Below are 19409 nucleotides of genomic sequence, written 5' to 3'. Positions count from 1 at the left end.
CACGTTTATATGTGAAACAAATGTCTAACCCTAAATACAGGCAACAGTAAAATATGAAAATAGCTTTCAGTTATTCGTCTACATACGAGTAGTCGCCATCGGTGAAAAACAGGTCCAAAGACAGCTGAAAGTCCATTTCATTTAAGGACTCTTCCACCTGCAGGGGAAAATACACCATGACCATCATCACTAGTGATGCATACAGAGGTAGATTATATCACAGAACTCATAGTGTGACTGTTGTTTGAGTCATTAGAGTCGCTCACCTTCTTTGCATCTAGCAGCATCATCACTTTAAATACGAGGACGTCGTTGACTACAATCTCCTCATTTTTGTAAAGGATCTGAAAGGTTTTGCTGCAGCCCACATCATCTTGAACTGTTGCAGGGAAAGCCAGATCTGAACCTGAGAGAAAACGCACATTAGAAGGGCTTTACAAAGTTCAGATAGATGTGCTACTCTTCGGAATTGAACCTATAAAAAACATACCAAACAATCCATTGACTTAACAGAAATACGCTGGTATTTTTTACAGTTCTGTCGTCTGAAACTCTTGCTTTCTGCTTTGTGTACAAGCAAATATGCCGTGACAAAGTGAACCAATAAAAGTTTGACATCAATGGTGGCAACATCAAAATTCATTAACCGTTCGTTGCAAGAAGCGCAAACACTATCGATGTCAACCTACAGTACACATGCTTTTCAGACACAAAGCTAAAAAAATTCATAAAATAAACTTCGAAAATCATACATACTGCCCTGATACTTCTATGAGGTGAGGATGTGGATGGAGTAAAAAAAAAATGTTTTCATGAACTGCATTATTTTATCATATTGGGGTGCACTTATGTTAGTAAGATTTTTACATTAAAAAATGGTCATAATTTAGAAATCAATTTAGGCATTTTTCCTACCCAGATTTTAGCCTCTGATTTGAACGCTGTTTGAAGGGGCGTGTCTGCTGTGAGACTTCAGTGTAAACACCCACTGCTGTGATTGGCTAACATCTTTGCATATGAAATAAGTATTACATGTGGAACTCTCTCAAAAACGTTAGCACGTTTTTACTATTACAGCTCTCAAGGTTAACTAATCATGAAAAGTGTTGATTATAGCATTATATTTAGATTGTGGCATGAAAGGTTGCAGTGATGAGCATTGTAGCCGATCACAGACATGTTGAGTGCATGAATGCAGTTATCTCATCATTACAACTCGATTTCTGCACGATAACCAATTCTTTCATCATAACTGAAAGAACATCAAATTGCATTTCGTTGCCTTGTACCTGTACTTGTGTAATGACAATAAATTGAATCTAATCTAATCTAATCTAATCTAATAACTAACACACTGTAAATAAGAGATTAATTGATTATGTAACCAAAGACTAATGATAAAACGGACTTTGTTAAAATGGGAGTTTTGGCGAGAGTCCAGAACTCAGTCCCTGATAAACTCGAGATGTTTGATTGACAGCTCCAGCGATTGTAAAGGAAGCGTTCTTTGATCGCTTTCTATGTATAATTTAATGACAGTTTAAATAACAGATTATTTTAATCCTACTAAGAGAAACAATGTGAAGTTGACCGTTTAGTCACTGGTTTGATTTACTGACACATAGACAAAGAACATCTGACTGTACCTATCAGAAATCACTGATCACGATCAGGCATTAGAATTAACACTTACATGTTGTCACATTACTGTATGACTGTCCATATCGTAAAAGTCTGTTTGCAAAGCCTGTGCCGAAATTGCGACTGATTTACCAAAGAATTCAGAGTTTGATGTACCAAATACAATTAAATAATGCTCAACTGAGACATTCATAATGTTGAAAATGAATAACCACATTCCTAGCATTAATATCCTTTGGAAGTTAATGTTATTTTTAGTCCAGTGATCCTGTATCGCTCTTCTCTCCTCGTCATCTCTTTAACATGCCAGTAAGCAAGGGCCAAAGTTGCAATGATGAAGTAGGAGTTTTTTTTTTTCCTGCAGAGGCGGTCTTTTCACCTATAAGCACATTCCAGTGAGTCGTTCTCTGGGCTCAGTTTCAATAAAAGCTGTTTTTGGACTAATAAAGGAAGTTTTCAGTTCTGAAACTTGCAGGATATTTTTATAGTATGATGACCTCTTATATGTCAAAAGCTCAGGGAAAATTTGATTTCTCAGTTCATGACCCCTTTAAGAGAGCCGAAGGCTACAGCTTTAAGAACTATGTTAGAAAGGGAAGGTTAGACATTTAACCCTTATAAATGAAGATAAGCTGCATTCCTATGCAAAATACCGCCTGAAGAAATCCCTGGAGGTATATACTGAAGCATTTCGGTAGCAAATTTTAATTTTAATTATTGATTATTTAATATGCAAAATGGCAATGCAATATGTAAAATGGCAATGTATTTTCATATTTAAATTTACATTTTCCCTCCATATGTGTAACGTTTGGGGCAAAATTATCATTTAAATTCAATATAATTTTCGTTTGCTGTTTCCTACTCTAGGTTTCATATGTAATTTAAACATATTGCTTTATAAGTCGCAAGATTCAAATGAAACAAATATCTAAAATATATCTAACTGATAAGATATGTTTAACAAGTTACGAAATACAGTCTGTTCTACTGGCAAAACAGGATGAGGTCTCAGTGATCATCAATCCAGAAACATTCAATACAACTTAAATTACATTATAAAACAGCTAGCATCATAGTTCTAAGCCCAATTAAATGTTCTTTAAATAGTCATTTAAAATTTAGTGAACATTTTATGAAGGTTAAACACAGACTTCCATTTGTTGAAAAATAAAATGTGGCATCTCACTTATGATTATCTACCATCAACCATACCACCATCGACTGCACTGAATGATTCACGTTTATTTGAGGTGTATAAGGTTTTTTTTTTTACCTATGGGATGCAGCAGACTGGCTTCTACCCTCTGCGGGATCCGTGGCGGCACCTTCACGCCAGCTCGGATCTGATAGAACCTGTCAATCCAGGAAAAAAAAAAACAGTTTTCATTAAGTATTCGAGAAAAGCAAATAAAATCAAATAACTGATTGAAACAACGTTATACCATATACCACAGTTTATACACAACCAGAGAAGTTCAGAAAGCTCAGGCAAAGAAAGGTAAAAAATAAAATAAAAAAATAATACTTTTATTCAGCAAGGATGCATTAAAGGCAGGGTAGGCAGGATTTTTCTAAAAAAACTTTTTCCCAAATTTGTTTAAACTGTCTTTATATACCAATACATAATTAAAATGTAAGTACTCTGAAAAATAGAGTATAAAAATCGAGTGTCTGTAGTCCTCTCAGGACTGCAATAAACACAGCTACTTATTTCATTCACTCCCACCCCCTCCCTTCTGGGCTCCTTCCAAAGCCACGCCCCCAAAACACATGAACACGCGATGCCGACCGCTCAGCTGGAGGACGCCGCGTTTGTCAGCGCATGTAGTGACATCATGTCAGAATCACATGTAGTAAATTACCTAACTTTATCATTATGAATATAAACAACTAACATGGCTGTTAGTACTCACTATCAAGCTAGCATATCGATACTGGTAAAGTTTAAAATATATTGAGTTTGATTCGGTAACGAGCTAGTAACATAAGGCAAAGCTAAAAACAGGTTGCATTGATACACGTTTTCCCATTACCATCAGTTACACTGTGATGAAGGTGAATTTCATGTAAGATTCACAACATATACGGTGTTTTGCATGTAAGAGCTTCCATGATGAAAGCACTGTTGGCTCTGACTCCGGAGACTTTTTGGTCATAGCCTTTTCGAATACTGTCGAAAACTGTCTTCATTTTTTTGCCTTGTTTGCCTTCGCTGACTGTATATACAGGTACTGGGAATTTTGACTGCTCTTTCTCTGCCATTATTGTGATTCTTCCTAGCTTCCGTGCCTCTTCCCCTCCTTGAGTCAAACGGGCGAGCGCATGTGGGCAGCTCCTGTAGCAGCAGGGGTGGTAGCCATGGTAGCGAGGGAGAGTGACAGTCGCCCAGCCAATCATTTCATTCGTTCCGAATGGAAATAAGTAGCTGTGTTTATTGCGCCCTGAGAGGACTACAGACACTCGATTTTTATACTCTCTTTTTCAGAGTACTTACATTTTAATTATGTATTGGTATATAAAGAAAGTTTAAACAAATTTGGAAAAAAACATTTTTTTTTTTTTTGGGTTCATTCATACACATTTTTACCAATAAATTTCCATGACTTTCGAGGCAAATATTCATGATCTACTGTTCCATGAAAGTCTATGTATAATAAGAATAAAAATCCATGCACAGCTGTGACTGTGCAAAGAACATAACGTCACGTGACCGAATGGCAAGTATTTGTTCAAAACAAAATTATCAAACATACATTCTATTATACAGATATTTGTGAAACAAATTTCCATGATTTTTCCTGGAAATTGCAAATTTATTTATTTTTTCTAGGTTATGATAATACGAACCCTCTTTTTTTTGTACTTTCTATTCATTGAAGAATCTTGAAAACAATGTATCATGGCTTCCATAAAAGTTTTCAACATTGATAAGTAAAGTTTCTAAAGGACCAAATCAGCATATTAGAGTGATTTCTGAAGGATCATGTGACACTGAAAACTTTTTTTGAAGTTTTTTTTGCCATCACAGAAATGAATTATATTTTAAAATATATTCAAATACAAAATCAGTTATTTGAAATTGTAATAACATTTCACAATAATAGGCTACATGAAAAATACAGTTTAAAAACCATTAACACAACAAAGCCTCTTGAAAATGGATCATTTCTGTTTTTTCTTTTCAATTAAATCAGTCAGCTTTTTTTAAATGTGGTTCTTAAAAAAGAAGAAGCAACTGTGACCGTCAAAGAGAAGACTCATGCCCTCTCAGTTCCTCATTTCTACTCAGAGCTCGACTTAATAAACCAGATCAGAAAGCTTCAGCACATGTCTGTATCCACGCAGCTCTGTTTATATCCTATGCCCCATCCTCCCATGCATTTGAAATGAAAGAGGAAGCTCAGGCAACCAAAATAGAGCTGCAATTATCCTGACGAGAATATCATGACATCAAAAGCAGGAGGAGATAGGAGGTAAGAATACAAAGGGCTGGCCAGAACACAGATCTGGGAACAGGAACAAACAACTAGTCCCCTTACAGGAGCTGAAGAGTAGAATGAGGGTTGCGTTAAGCTTCCTGTCGCACAGCTGAGCAAACCCGATGGCTCTCTGTTTTTAGTTAGACCCACGGCGACAATGTCAGCAGATGTGGAATGTTAGCCTGAGGTTGCAAACTGCTGTGCTGACACCAAACAACCCTATTAGCACTGCCGATAACACAGGGTTTCTTCCTTTTCATTTGAAAAGAATCCCTTTAGATGTTTACACTGCATCATAAAAAGAGTGCAGTTACGACAAGTGTTGAGGAAGTCACTTTTAAAAAGAATGCATTTGGCTACAATATTGAGTTATTCCCTAAAAAAAAGTTACTAATTGCATTACTTAATTACTTTTTATGGAAAGTAATGCATTACGTTACTTTTGCATGACTTTTTCTCATCTGGGCTGGGCATGCTTGTTTGTGTTTTAATAAAATAATAATAATAATAATAATATTTTTAACAAATGTAAAAAGGCCCTTTCCCACAAAAAGTGAAAAATAAGACTCTGAAGGAAATTCATCTGTAGTGAAATTTCTTTTAATATGGGGGCAGGATAGGTGTCAGTTAATAAATTGGAGAACAAAGTAACTTGTGTTACTTACCGGTATTTGAAAAATTAACTGTCATTTTAAAAGGTAATCCGTTACTTTACTAGTCATTTGAAAAAAGTAATCTGATTACGTAACTCGCTTTACAATGTGTTACCCGACACTGCTTACAACATCAATTCTACAACATATTTTTAGAACAAACACATTTTTACTTTGGATATCTAGCAAAAATAACTTTATATGCCAGTAACTGCCATACTCATCATCATACTCATACCTCGCACCCCTAGTTATATCTAGTGACTGGTTTTGAAATGTGGGCCGCACTTGTAACTTAACCCTTACCTGTTCTAAATAAAACTATGGCTTTTCATAGAGCACAATGAGCTCTAGAGATTGCATTAAATTAGGATCTTGTGCGTTGAAATACTCACGTATTGAAATACATACTTAGGATAATACTAGGTATGGGGTGTTCAGAAAAGATCTGTACTGAATTTGGGTCATTTCAGGTTGAGTCAAGTCACCTTTATTTATATAGTGCTTTAGACAATACAAATAGTTTCAAAGCAGCTTTACAGTGTTCCCAGGAAAATTATGCATTTCAGCTGTTGTTCAGCTGAAGTCAGTTCAGTGTTGATTCAGTTCTGTTGTAAAGATCATCAATTATTAAAAAAGTTGATTTCATCTATGAAGCAGTTCTGCAAACAAGAATGTCATCGTCCAGCTCTGATCAGTTCTCAGTCAGATCAATAATATTGTTGACACATAGATCGAAACTTGTGCAAACTGCAGTTAACCTCAACTGTATTCTGAGATTATCTGCTAATTAAACTTTAATTCTCACATTAAATATGTAAATGCATTCAGCTTGTCTATATCCATGATCTACATTATTCATTAATGGGGTTTGCGAATCATGTCTCGGATTAATCAGCTATTTCGTAGACTTTTAATGGAGTAGACTTTTAATGGAGGGACAGAAAGTACTTAATTCACCCCAAAAATGGAAACAAATATGAACAGATTGAATTTAGGCTTTTTTTTTATTCACATATTAACATTGATCAGCGAACATAAACAGAAGCTCAACCGAACCTGCTTGAAGCGCAGGAACAAACCTCATTGGTTCTTGCTGAAGCTCAAACGTGCTGCGTAATAGGGCTGTGCCATATCATACCGTCCACGATAATACCGGTATAAATTTTTACATGATAAAAAAGCATCATATCGCGATATCACTGATATAGCAAGGCAATGACATATGGCACATTACGTTCCCTAGCACGCACAAAAACAACAGCTGTCTGAGCGCGAGAGCAGCAAGTCAGCCTCCAATGACGATCAAATCAATAATTTAAAAACTTTCTCCAAGACGCAATTTTACCAACCGGGTGAGTGTTCAGCGGCGCCGCGTCTTCTCTCTCTCGCTCTCAAAATGGGCTGCACAAGTCAAGCGTCGATACAACACTCGTGTTTAGCAGTCAGGACATGACGGTTACTTGCATCGTAACTAAAGCTGACCATTTTTACTTCTTTTTAAGTCTTATCAGTTTAAACATTTGCGATTTTAAACTATTCAGTACTCTCGCGCGCTCTGTTTACTCTGCGTGCATACATACAGTAAAGCCGTCTCACAAACAGCTCGCGAGTAACAAAAGTTATTTTTCGCGGATTATATCGCTTTAACGGGGGGGAAAACACGCAAAATTGTATCAAAATGCCGGTCATGGTTAGTATATTCATGAACAGTCGGTTATGTCTGAAATAAGCATAAAACGCGTGTGACAGTGTGACAGTCAGTATCATGAAAACAGTAATGGATCCGGGCACTAGCTCTAAAAGTGACAGCAGCCATATGTCTGTCATTAATGTTGTAAGTTAGTCAAAACAACAAAAGATAGCTTTCATTGTAAGGAATCAGAATTAATATCCTATGTATTTAATTTAGTCAGGACTCAGGACTATCAGTGTTATTTTACATTTGATTACCTTATTCAGTTTCTGTAGCATTTCTGAATACTAATGTTAGACCTACCCAAAAACTTTTCTCTTTATTTGTATCTTTATTATTTTTTTTATTTTTTTTGCTACTTTTTTCAATTTAATTCAAAGATTGAAATCAAGCTTCCTTGTGTTGTGTAAAATCTTAAAAACAAAATTACCCAATTGTAAAAACACGAGTGAGCAAACATTTAGGTGAGATAAATGTAATAAAAAAAAATTTGTCAACTTTTTTTTCTATATCGTCATAAATATCATTATCGCAAATATTCTTGAAATATCGTGATATCATTTTGAGGCTATATCGCCCACCCCTACTGCGTAACACAAGAATGAACCTCACTGGTTCTTGCTAAAGCTCAAAAGTGCTGCGTAACACGAGAATGAGCCTCATTGGTTCTTGCTGAAGCTCAAACGTGCTGCGTAACACGAGAATGAACCTCATTGGTTCTTGCTGAAGCTCAAACGTGCTGCGTAACAAGAATGAACCTCATTGGTTCTTGCTGAAGCTCAAAAGTGCTGCGTAACACGAGAATGAACCTCATTGGTTCTTGCTGAAGCTCAAACGTGCTGCGTAACACGAGAATCAACCTCATTGGTTCTTGCTGAAGCTCAAACGTGCTGCGTAACACGAGAATGAACCTCATTGGTTCTTGCTGAAGCTCAAACGTGCTGCGTAACACGAGAATGAACCTCATTGGTTCTTGCTGAAGCTCAAACGTGCTGCGTAACACGAGAATGAACCTCACTGGTTCTCGCACATCAAACAAGTGTGCTTGAGCTCCTGTTTAGCACAACTGATGTGTGAGTTGATGAAAGTTTATATGTGAATACAAGCCTAAATTCACTCTGTTCATTATATAAAGCAATAAATTTGACTAAACTGCTTGATTCAATATGGATTTGTTTTTGGACCTCTTGAACTTTTTGAAGCGTCAAAGTGGTAGTTGTGTGGACTGTCAATGGAGAGTACAGAAAGCTCTCAGATTTCATTCAAATATCTTAATTTGTGTTTCGAAGATGATCGAAAGTCTTATGGGTTTGGGACGACAGGAGGGTGAGTAAATTATGACAATTTTCATTTTTGGGGTGAACTAACCCTTTAGGGTGCGGTCACATTAGTGACATTTCTGTGAAATTTGCAGGCTAAAAAGGTCCATTGTCACTAGTGTAGCGATGCATGAAGCACCGCTCGCATAGAAGTCACTTTCAATCTTAGCGAAATCTGCCTGTTCAAGCAGAAACTCAAACTCGCATCAAGTGAAGCTCCCAATTGCATGGATTCTAATTAAATGTAATTGTTTGCAGAGCAATGGTAAATGTCACAACACATTTACACTGCAATTTAAACCGTATAATAATGCAGTTATTAATCAGGCTACCAGCCAACTGCCGAGTAACTCTGTAGTATTTACTCTTTTGGGCCTTGACTGTAACTGACTGAAAAAAACTGGTTGAAACAGCAAAGTAGTGCCCCTCTACGCAAGCCAACTAATGGAGAACCAATCAGCAACATGAAACAACTGTACAAGCAGACACTTGTGACGTGCCTGAACAGAAATAATTGTGAGGAGACTCCTAAATTATGAATTCTAAGAAAAGCGGGTGCACATTTAGATAGAGAAGCCGAGACTCGCGCCAGCAAGCAACGGCAGGAATAACAGAGACTGTTTAGTACTGTAAGAAAGCATTGCGCGTTGTTATTATCAGTAAAGATGATCTCATATGGAATGTCTAAATGGAGATAGTGGCAGGCTGCAAGTGGTAAGTTTTAGCAATGTGCTCAGCAATTACATTTTTAATACTTTTAATTCTATTCAATGTCAAGAACAAACCAGGGTTTCCCAATTAGGCTCAAAATTGACTATACACATACATTTAAATTGACAAACGGCAAGAATTTCAGAACAGGAACCTGGGAAACCCAATAGGGATGCATATTGTTCACACTTTTGATTATCATTCAGTTTTGTCTTCCTTCCAACGATCACATCTTAATACAAATACATGCCGTCGTTCCTCATCATTTGTCTATATAAACTAGACAAACTTTCTAAAGTAAAAAATCCATCTTGATGGAGAGCAGGTGCCTGATAAAGCATTATCATACCAAAGGTATCCTGTGTAATCCATTCCTATTTCTTTGTTGTTTTAGTCATGGCTGCCATCCAAGATCATCTTTGAAAATATTTTATCTGTGTGTGCTACCCAACCTGGAATGACACTTTCTACAGAATAAGACCTTTAATGGAACATGTTCTTACCCTCTTTGGAAGAGATCCACATTATAGAACTTGTGGAGCTCCACAGAGAACTCCACCGTGGCCTGGACCTCCGTCATGCTGGATTCAGGGCTGGAGGACGGCCTGTCTCAAACGATCTGCAGCAAAACTGTGCAGATACAAAACATATAAACAAATTCATCAGTTGTGTCATCAATAGTGGGAGGACCGGAAAATAAGTTTATACACTGAAATTTAACCAGAAAATACATTAAAACATAGAAATGTGCAAAAACGTTAAAGAAAATATGCACATGTGCATCCGACAGTATAAGAGAGTATGCACACTAACAGAATAGCCTATTAAGTATCTAGCTTTGTGTGAGGAGCAGATCAAAATATACACTACTGTTAAAACATTTGGGGTTGGTAAGATTTTTATGCTCACCAAGGCTGCATTTATTTAATCAAAAATACAGTGAAATATAGTCAAATATTATTACAGGATGAATTTGATTTCCATTTTAAAACTTATTTTATTCCTGTGACGGAAAAGCTGAATTTTCAGCATCATTACTCCAGTCTTCAATGACACGATCATTCAGAAATCATTCTAATATGCTGACATGGTGCTTATTCTTCTCATTATTATTAATGTTGAAAAAAGTCGTGGCGCTTATTTTTGTGGACACTGTGATACATTTTCAGGATTCTTTGATAAATAGAAAAAAAAACAAAAAAAACAGGATTTATTTAAAATATAAATCTTTTGTAACATTATGTCTTATCTGTCACTTCTGATCAATTTAATGTGTCCTCCTTATGAAATAAAAGTTAATTTCTTTCAAAAAAATCGTACTAACCCCAGAGTTTTACAGTACTGCAAGTACACTGATAATCTTCCCCTTTGCTGAAAAACACAGAAATAAAAGCATACAGGTTTGAATCAACATTAGGGTGAGTAAATAATGACAGAATTTTATTTCTGATATCACTCACTTGCACTCGAAATGGAACGGAATCTAAAAGTAGTTTGAAAAACTCTAGAAGTCGACTAAAAGTCAAAAAGTTCCAAAGAGAACCCTCATGCACTTTCACATGCAAGCAAAATGCCCTTCCACTTCACCAAGCAACTCTGACCCAGGTTCATGAAACGAGTTTGACTACCTCCTGACATTTAAACTCCACAAATATAGCAGAGGCATTCACGTCTGCAAGCATGCATGAATTAACATACAAGACAGTGTATTCTCAGCGCTCTTCACCTTAATATCTTTAAGCACTGCCTGTGCTTGTTCTGAATTACCAGAGAATGCTTTCACACACCCCACAGGCTTTCAGAATGATTCACCCTTATTTGCAAGTCACAGTTACAGTACTGAGGTGTGATGCAAGATCCTGACAAGTCCAGCACACTTCAGAGGATTCGATGCAAATAACTCCGCTATTGCTGGCTAGACTCCCCCGTGGGGGTCTCTGGAGGATTTCATGTCCTTTGTGGCATTATCAGGGACTTTAGCTTTCATTAATACAGATTAGCTACCTTAAATGAAAGGCAAACTGCAGTCGCCGATCACATGCAAACCACAAAGTCAAATCAGATCAACCACAGCAAGATTTTCCTTCCAAACATGTGTTAAGCTGGTGATAAGAGCACAAGAGCCCTGTCCCACTGTCTCAGCGCTGCGTACGCAGATACGAACAGAAAACAGGCCATATTTGTGTAAGGACTGCCACTTTCCTTCCTTTGAGCTGTGCTTGTGAAAATTGAGTTACGATATTACTTATTGCTCTATTTCTTGGCATATGTTCATATTCTTGTGTTTTCTGCTTTCTTCCACTCTCTCTCTTTCTTTCTTTCTCTCTCTCTCTCTCTCGCTCTCTCAGACATCTATAGAGCAAAAGAGTCAAGATAAGAAGTAAAAATCCTATTCAGTTCTGTAGCTATTTAGTGATAACATATTTTAAATGTTGAGACATGCCTATCAGCTCAGTCATGTTTCTGTACGAGCCAGAAGTCTTTGTCAAATTCCCAATGAATTGATTTATTAAAAAACCTAATGGTTTATTTTAAGACTTAGAAGTCCTACAAACACTTATGGAGAAAAATGTTACATTGAAAATTGAGAGATTTGGGTCTATGTATGTAACGTTAAAGTTACGTGTGTGTGCGTGTAAAAGATAAAATAATATTATCTATGTAAATGACTCACCCGTCCTGACTCGGTTCAGTATCTTCTCTCTTCATGTTAACTGATCAACACAATCCTATATAAAAACACATATAAAACGTATTTAAACCTAACTAATAAATGTTTCATGTTTCTAAAATACAACGTTCAAATAAGCATGTGATTGCATTTGATAATTCAACTACACATTATCAATTTCATTTGATTTTCAGTAATATGATTAACAATTTCTCAAATACTAAAGATTTAAACATGATTTGTTGAACAGCTTTTGTTTTTAATTCCTGCAGGGCAGTTAGCTCTAGCGTTAGCCTGTTTTGCTTGTCAAATGACCAGCTTTCACAAACATCACACTATTTGCGTAAGTTAACGGACACGTTGTCAAACCTACAAGCTCAAATACAACAAACAGTAATAGTTTATAAAAAATATCTGGCTGCTATGTAACTGAAAACCACGTACATGTATCCGCTTCGGGAATGTGGGCCTCAATCCGCGGGCTGGATTTCAGAGCGATCCCGCCTCGACGCTCCGATCACTACGCTGCTTAATTCCTCTGCATGTCGATTAAAATTCTGTTATGTCCCGTCCTCACAGCAAAGACTTAAAAGTCCAGATCGGTCGGATTGGATGAAAAATGAATCACATCTCCGTACGGTGTGCGGTGAGAGTCGTAGATCGTAAATATTGCCTAAACTTGCTGTAAGAGTGAGTTTTAAGGGAGGCGCTCACAACAAGCCGGTACAACACCGGTCACTATCAAAGGCGTTAATATATGATTCCTGCCCTTATTATTTGTTGAAGACGTTGCTTCCTTATTAGAAAATATGTCCAATAAAGTATATTATATGATATATTATACTATTTTGTTTGCAAAACAAAACTTCAAAACAGGCTCTTAATCCCAATGAGAAATAAAGTAATTTTATATATATATATAAAAAAAAACGTATTCGTCCCTTGCTGGTCTTTCGTCCTTGGTGGGTCTCCCGTTGGCTGATTTTAAAGTGGTTTTGGGACCTTAAACCAGTTAAGACTAGCAAACCATCTCGATTGTGGCTGGTTTAAGTTCTTTTTTTTTTTTTTAGCTGAGATATCTAAATATCAAGTTCAACTGGACCAGACTGAAGACATTGGGTGTTATAAACAATCTAATACACACACATATAGTCTATTAATCTAATAATATAACTCACTAATATTTAAAGGCTCTTCAAAGGTAATATTATGCGTGTTCCTTGTTTGTAGGTGGCGTGTTAATCTGTGGACATTTAGGCTATGTCAATTATAGTGTTTGTGATTCATGTGTTCAAATAAACCTCCCTCAAACACACATCATCCACTCATGTATCTCAGATGTATCACAGTTACATTTTAATAGCATACATCTACTGTTATGCCATATTGGAAAGTAGATTAGAATGTGGATAAACATCATTTAAAGAAAATATAGTCTTGGGGATGAATTTTCACAGTAGTTCCTCTGGTATTCAAATAACTTCAGAGCTGGTTTATCTGGTTTTAACTTACCATTGTGCAGATATTCATTGTCACATCCCTATCCTTATAGCAGTATAAAGATCAAATTCACATGATTAAAGATACTAGGATAATCTAAATTAGCAGTTGGTTGAAAATACTATAATTAGGAGTAAGAAATTATTTTATTTGTCTGTTGTGTCCTTACAAACTTTTCATTTACATGTAGATTTGGACATTTAGCAGATTTTACTAACTATCCTACATAAAAGAAGCAAGCCAATGAAGAATAATAACTGTCCAAAAAAGAAAAGGCATAAGTTCTTGAAGGAGCCTGTGGGTATACGCCATACGTGTTGCCATGTGACTCTCTCTCTCTCTCTGGTTAATGCAATATGAACTATAAGCATATTTAAGACGGTTTACTATGAAATTCTGGAACAGCACAAATAATTGTGTTCATACTTTATAATTTTATTGTTTGTAATGACTCTTGATGAATTCTTTAATTTGACTGGAAGAATAAAGCACTATTGGGAATCAAGGCAATCATAATCAGATGCCATGGTCAGGATATAGTTTAACGTAATATTGTTAAATATTATTGCCAGCAGAAGAGGTGGGTGCAAACTTGCATTCAGTTATGCATTAAAAAAAAGTTCAAAATTAATATTTCATTTTTTGTAGTCATAAATTATTGAACAGATCTCCTCTTCAGTTATCAATTATGTATATATACAGTATACATACATACAGACATACACACACATGTCAGTATATATTTTCATATTTACTGTAAGTATTGCCAGTGCATCAGTGGAGTGTTTCTTACCAGATGACGACACAACTCTAGATTAGATAAGAAGATATATAACACAAACAGTCTTATTTGTACCTCTACAGGAGAATTGTAAGACTGGACCAACACAGGAAATTTTCCATCCTCATCTGAGACATCTGTGACTTTGTATTCACAGTGGATGTTACCAAGGGAACTGCTGTGTTTTAAAGCAAGTGATTGAGAAGTGTTTTCCAGACACTTGTCTCCAAGTGTTATTTTCTGACTTGCAAGTGGCACAAAAAAAGATTAAATTATTGATGAATGAGGAATGAGGTTCTACAAATATATATATATATATATATATATATATATAGAACCTCATTCATCAATAATTAAATCTTTTTTGCAAATTTGCTTATATATATAAGTTTTTAAAAAACGGAAAAAAACCTAATGTTTTTCTTTTCAACTGGATGTTCAAATGTGCATTTGAAAAATATAAAATTTGTCATTGCATCTGTAGATTTTGGCATATGCCGATATGCCGAAATGAGCCTTAATGAAACAACAACTCTGGGAATGTAAAACTAATCTGATGAGTCCCAGTCATTAGATTAATCAATTTATTATAAAAGTCCAAGAAATCACTGTTTGTTGGTCATTAAAGGAACTAAAGGAGCAGTTCGCTCCTCCAGGACTAATGAGCAGCAGCATCATGTTTTTGGGTTGTCAGCTGTTCCTCACCGCACTGGTCAGCTGCAGATCATGTTCAGTTAGTTGGTTTGGTGAGATCAGGGTGGGCTTCTCAGATCAGAGGCCTCCTGCATGAGACAAACATCTGACTGTGGGAATCAGGAAAAATGATCTGGAGGTAATGCATATATTCTTTCTGTTTTTTTCCCCTTTATTATCTCATTTTCTTTATTGGGTATTTCAACAATTTTTTTCATGTAATGTTTCATTTTATGCATACTATATACACACTATTGCATTATGTATACAATCTCAATTAACAAACAACTCTGCATCTCTGCAACAATGCATCTCCACTGGTCTTCATGCACACGGTAAGTGCCTTTAATGATTTAGCAATATCAGTGATTTCTTGTTTTTGGATCAAATAAGAATTCAGACTTGAAAACAATAAAATGCTGGAACTCAAAGGGGAGTGCAGCTTTTCAAACACGGTGTGATTGCGTTGTTCACACAGTCAACACAGATTTCCCACAAGCAATGTGTGTTCATCAAACACAGGGAGGATGAGTCAAGAAATAAAAGGAAAGAATGGGTGAAGCAATAAAAGATGCGGGAAAAGGGTTTTACTTGATATTTAACAATAATGTCATTTTCTTCAAAGTCATGCCATTTTCCAGCATGAACCACCTTCAGACAGACCAAAGTGTGTGTCCTCAGACTAAAGATGGGAATGGCTTATTTCCAGGTAAACATCTCAAAAACAGCACATACATTTGGAATAAATGTGCTATTCTTTAACTCCAATCTCTTTGATATCCCATAGGATTTTAAATAATGACTAAGTTCAACATCGCTGAAATGGCCAGGAGAGGGATGGTGAGGAAGGTGCCTGGAACGACATCTCAACATGTAGCATATAAGATTGGCCCCGAGTTCAACTTCAGGATTAACACCAGGTCTGACAGTGAGAAAACAGGCTATTCTACCTGAATGGAGACCAAAGATGCTTTAGTGCTCTAAATAAACTATAATTATTGGGATCTTCAGTATATTCAATATGGCGAGAGCTATATTTGAACATGTCTGTTTTATAAGAAAGGGCAAGTAAATATTGCAAAAGGTTGGAACTTGGAACAACTTCCTGTTGTGTTATATTTTTGTATAACAAAATGTAGACTCCGTCTAAGTTGTAAAATATTGTAAATGTAAATATATTTTTGCTCCTCCAATGAAAAAAGTCATAATCAAAATAATCAACACAGTGGCCTTCCTCAATTAATCAGTATTGTTGAATGAATCAATTGAGAAAATGATTCAATTAGACAGGTTTTATTGTATGTGAATGAATGAGTTACCATACTCATTCTGCCAGTCACCTTTACACTTATATATCCCCACCCTGCTGTATTCAGCCAAGTCATGGACCACCTACAGCAGGCACCTGAGAGCGCTGGAACAATCCCATCAAAGATCCTTAAGAAAGATTCTGAGGATCAGCTGGGAGGACAGATGCACCAACATCAGCGTCTTGGAGGAAGCCAACATAACCAGCATCACCATTACAATAATGCAGTACCTACTTCGATGGACAGGCCATGTCATCCGCATGCCCAATACAAGTCTCCCCAAACAGATCCTGTACTCCCAGCTGAAGGAAGATACTCGAGCAACTGGTTGGCAAAAGAAACATTACAAGGACAATATCAAGGCCATTCTGAATAAATTCCATATCACATCAAGCAACTGGGAACACATTGCACTGGACAGGAGCTCCTGGAAGAAATCCGTACAGGAAGGTGCAGCACGCCATGAAACAGAACTCCGCCGTGCCGCAGAAACAAAGTGACAGCTTCGCAAGGAGAAAGACAAAATGGCTAAACCACCACCAACAATCACCACTTTCTCCTGCCCACACTGCACCAAAGTATGTGGATCACAGATTGGCCTCTATACAGCCATCTGAAGACCCACAAGTAGATGACGTAACGTAGAGGACAGTCATACTTGCTTCGAGTGACCGCTGATGATGATGGCACACGCACACACAAATCTTCTCACAGCTCACAATGAACAAAGTTTACAAAGAGTGACCATTTTATTCATGTTTTTTGATTATCGCTGTTGTAATGTACTATTGGGGAGCCAGCATGTGCTTCCATCGACAGAAACATACATTAGCAGAACTTTCTGTTTTACGGGTTGTTATTTTCAACAAACCATATCATAGATGCGTCATCAGATTCACGAGTTCACACTTACATCAAATTAAACAGAGTAAAGATTATGCGTATTTGGCGTGCTGTCCGGGGGGAGGGCTCAGAGCTCAGAATTTTTTGCCCGAACCCAGAGTACTCCCCCCGGTTGTTAAAAGAGTAGTTAGGACTAGAAGTGAGGAGATGGGGTGGTGGAGGAATGCTGTTAAACTGTCAACGGACAGAGATAAGTCTGCTGTATATACAATATACCTCTTAACTCATTGATTGGGTTGATTATCTTAATGTGCTCCTCCAGAACTTTGTTAATAAAACATTATTTTGAGGTCAACCGCAGTGCAAGTGCATCCCGAACCGTGGGTGGAGAACGGAACAGTTTGATCTTTTACAGAGAACACCCCTAGTACCGACTCATTTTCCGTCTGTTTATTTTTGTGAATTTAAATGTGTGCAAAGGATTGTGGGTGATTTAAGGCAGCGAAGGACACATCCGATGCATCCTTCAAAAGAGGCCGAGAGAAGGACACGAAACGAAGGCTGCCTTCCAAGGATCCTTCAAATTGAGATGGCCTTCAGCGACGTTTGATGACGTGGTATGGATATGCATCCTTCTGTTTGAGAAACACCCCACAAGAACTACAACTAAATTCAAACACAGCCTTAGATGAAATCAACTGAAGATAAAAGAAGACATTAAATCTGTGAAGATCGCAGCAGAGGAGGATCAAACCATATTTTATTTATGTCAGATGTCTACAGAAGTTCTTATTGAGAATTAACAAAGGTTTAGATGTTGATGTTTTATTGGCCAAAAAAACCAAAAACATTATGGAGATCAGTGTTATCTGTTATTGAATGTTGCGGTTACCATTGTGCTGAAGAATAGAGCTGTCAGTTGTGTCAATTCAATGCAACATTATGAGTATATTAACCCCTAATCACAATTTCTCTGTAGTGAAATGTGCAGATCAGTAAAGAGCAGGTGCGCATTTGTTGAATGTGTCCATCCTGAGTTTTATTGGAAATTGTATTTTGGGTCAATGTAACTCAAATAAGTTAAAACAGCCTTACCTTGTTTTATGTCACATAAAACTGACTGAAAAAGGTCACAACAACATAATTAGAATTTATAGAATAAAGTAGAAATACCTCCTTAAAGCAACAACTGCACATTTTCACTTTATAGGCTACAATGTTCACTTACTTTCTCCACCCTGCACTGTGAATTATAACTCAATGTACTCAGTGTGCAAAATACAAGTAGTTGTCAAGTCAAGTCAAGTCAAGTCAAGTTTATTTATATAGCGCTTTTCACAATACAGATTGTATCAAAGCAGCTTCACAGTATTAAATTAAAATAATACATCAATGTTTGTTTCTAGTGGAAAACGTCCACGTTTGGTAATGCTGATCAATAGTATTGTTGATTGATTAATTAAATTACATATCCCCAAATATCCCCAACTGAGCAAGCCAAAGGCAACAGTGGCAAGGAACCGAAAAACTCCATCAGGTGACCTAATGGAGAAAAAAAAAAACTTGGGAGAACCCAGGCTCAGTCGGGGACCAGTTCTCCTCTGGCGTTTATGAACTAGAGACCGGATTTAACTATAAGATTAAAAGTATTATATGAATGCCTGGCTGAAGTGATGCGTCTTTAATCTAGTTTTAAACTGGGAGAGCGAGTCTGAGCAACGAACAGTATCAGGAAGGCTATTCCAGAGTTTTGGAGCCAAATGTGAAAATGCTCTCCCTCCTTTGGTGGACCTAGAAATCCTAGGTATGACCAAAAGCCTTGAATTTAGTGATCTTAAAGAGCGCGATGGATTATAAGGGCGATAGAAGATCCGTTAAATAGACTGGAGCTAAGCCGTTTAGGGCTTTATAAGTCAGTAGCAATACCTTGTAATTAATACGCAACTTTATAGGTAACCAATGTAGTGATGATAAAATTGGTGTTATATGATCATATTTTCTTGATCTAGTAAGAACTCTAGCGGCGGCATTTTGGACTAACTGTAGCTTGTTTATTGAGGATGCAGGACAACCGGCTAATAAAGCATTACAGTAATCTAGTCTCGAGGT

The 19409-nt window shown here is 36.8% G+C and overlaps 1 protein-coding gene across 3 annotated transcripts in view; it reads right to left on the bottom strand.

Moving 5' to 3' along the window:
- Nucleotides 1-12923, bottom strand: part of fam135a (family with sequence similarity 135 member A) — a 29507-nt gene extending 16584 nt beyond the window's left edge. Inside the window, exons 1-7 of one of the 3 annotated variants that reach the window (XM_084391396.1) lie at nucleotides 12618-12922; nucleotides 12177-12231; nucleotides 10827-10873; nucleotides 10006-10132; nucleotides 2918-2997; nucleotides 267-406; nucleotides 87-157 (exon numbers count right to left, since the gene is read on the bottom strand). In XM_084391396.1, coding sequence (XP_084247522.1) covers nucleotides 87-157; nucleotides 267-406; nucleotides 2918-2997; nucleotides 10006-10082 — 368 coding nt within the window. In that variant the 5' untranslated portion in view covers nucleotides 10083-10132; nucleotides 10827-10873; nucleotides 12177-12231; nucleotides 12618-12922. Of the gene's footprint in view, nucleotides 1-86; nucleotides 158-266; nucleotides 407-2917; nucleotides 2998-10005; nucleotides 10133-10826; nucleotides 10874-12176; nucleotides 12232-12617 lie in introns of all 3 variants that reach the window. The other 2 variants (XM_084391397.1, XM_084391395.1) reach the window with 2 other exon arrangements.
- Between the last annotated feature and the right edge of the window lie 6486 nt (nucleotides 12924-19409).

Source organism: Rutilus rutilus (assembly GCF_951802725.1).
Source record: "Rutilus rutilus genome assembly, chromosome: 20".
Taxonomy (NCBI): domain Eukaryota; kingdom Metazoa; phylum Chordata; class Actinopteri; order Cypriniformes; family Leuciscidae; genus Rutilus; species Rutilus rutilus.
Note: the sequence above shows the minus strand (reverse complement) of the source record. Positions and strands in the feature narration are given on the sequence as shown.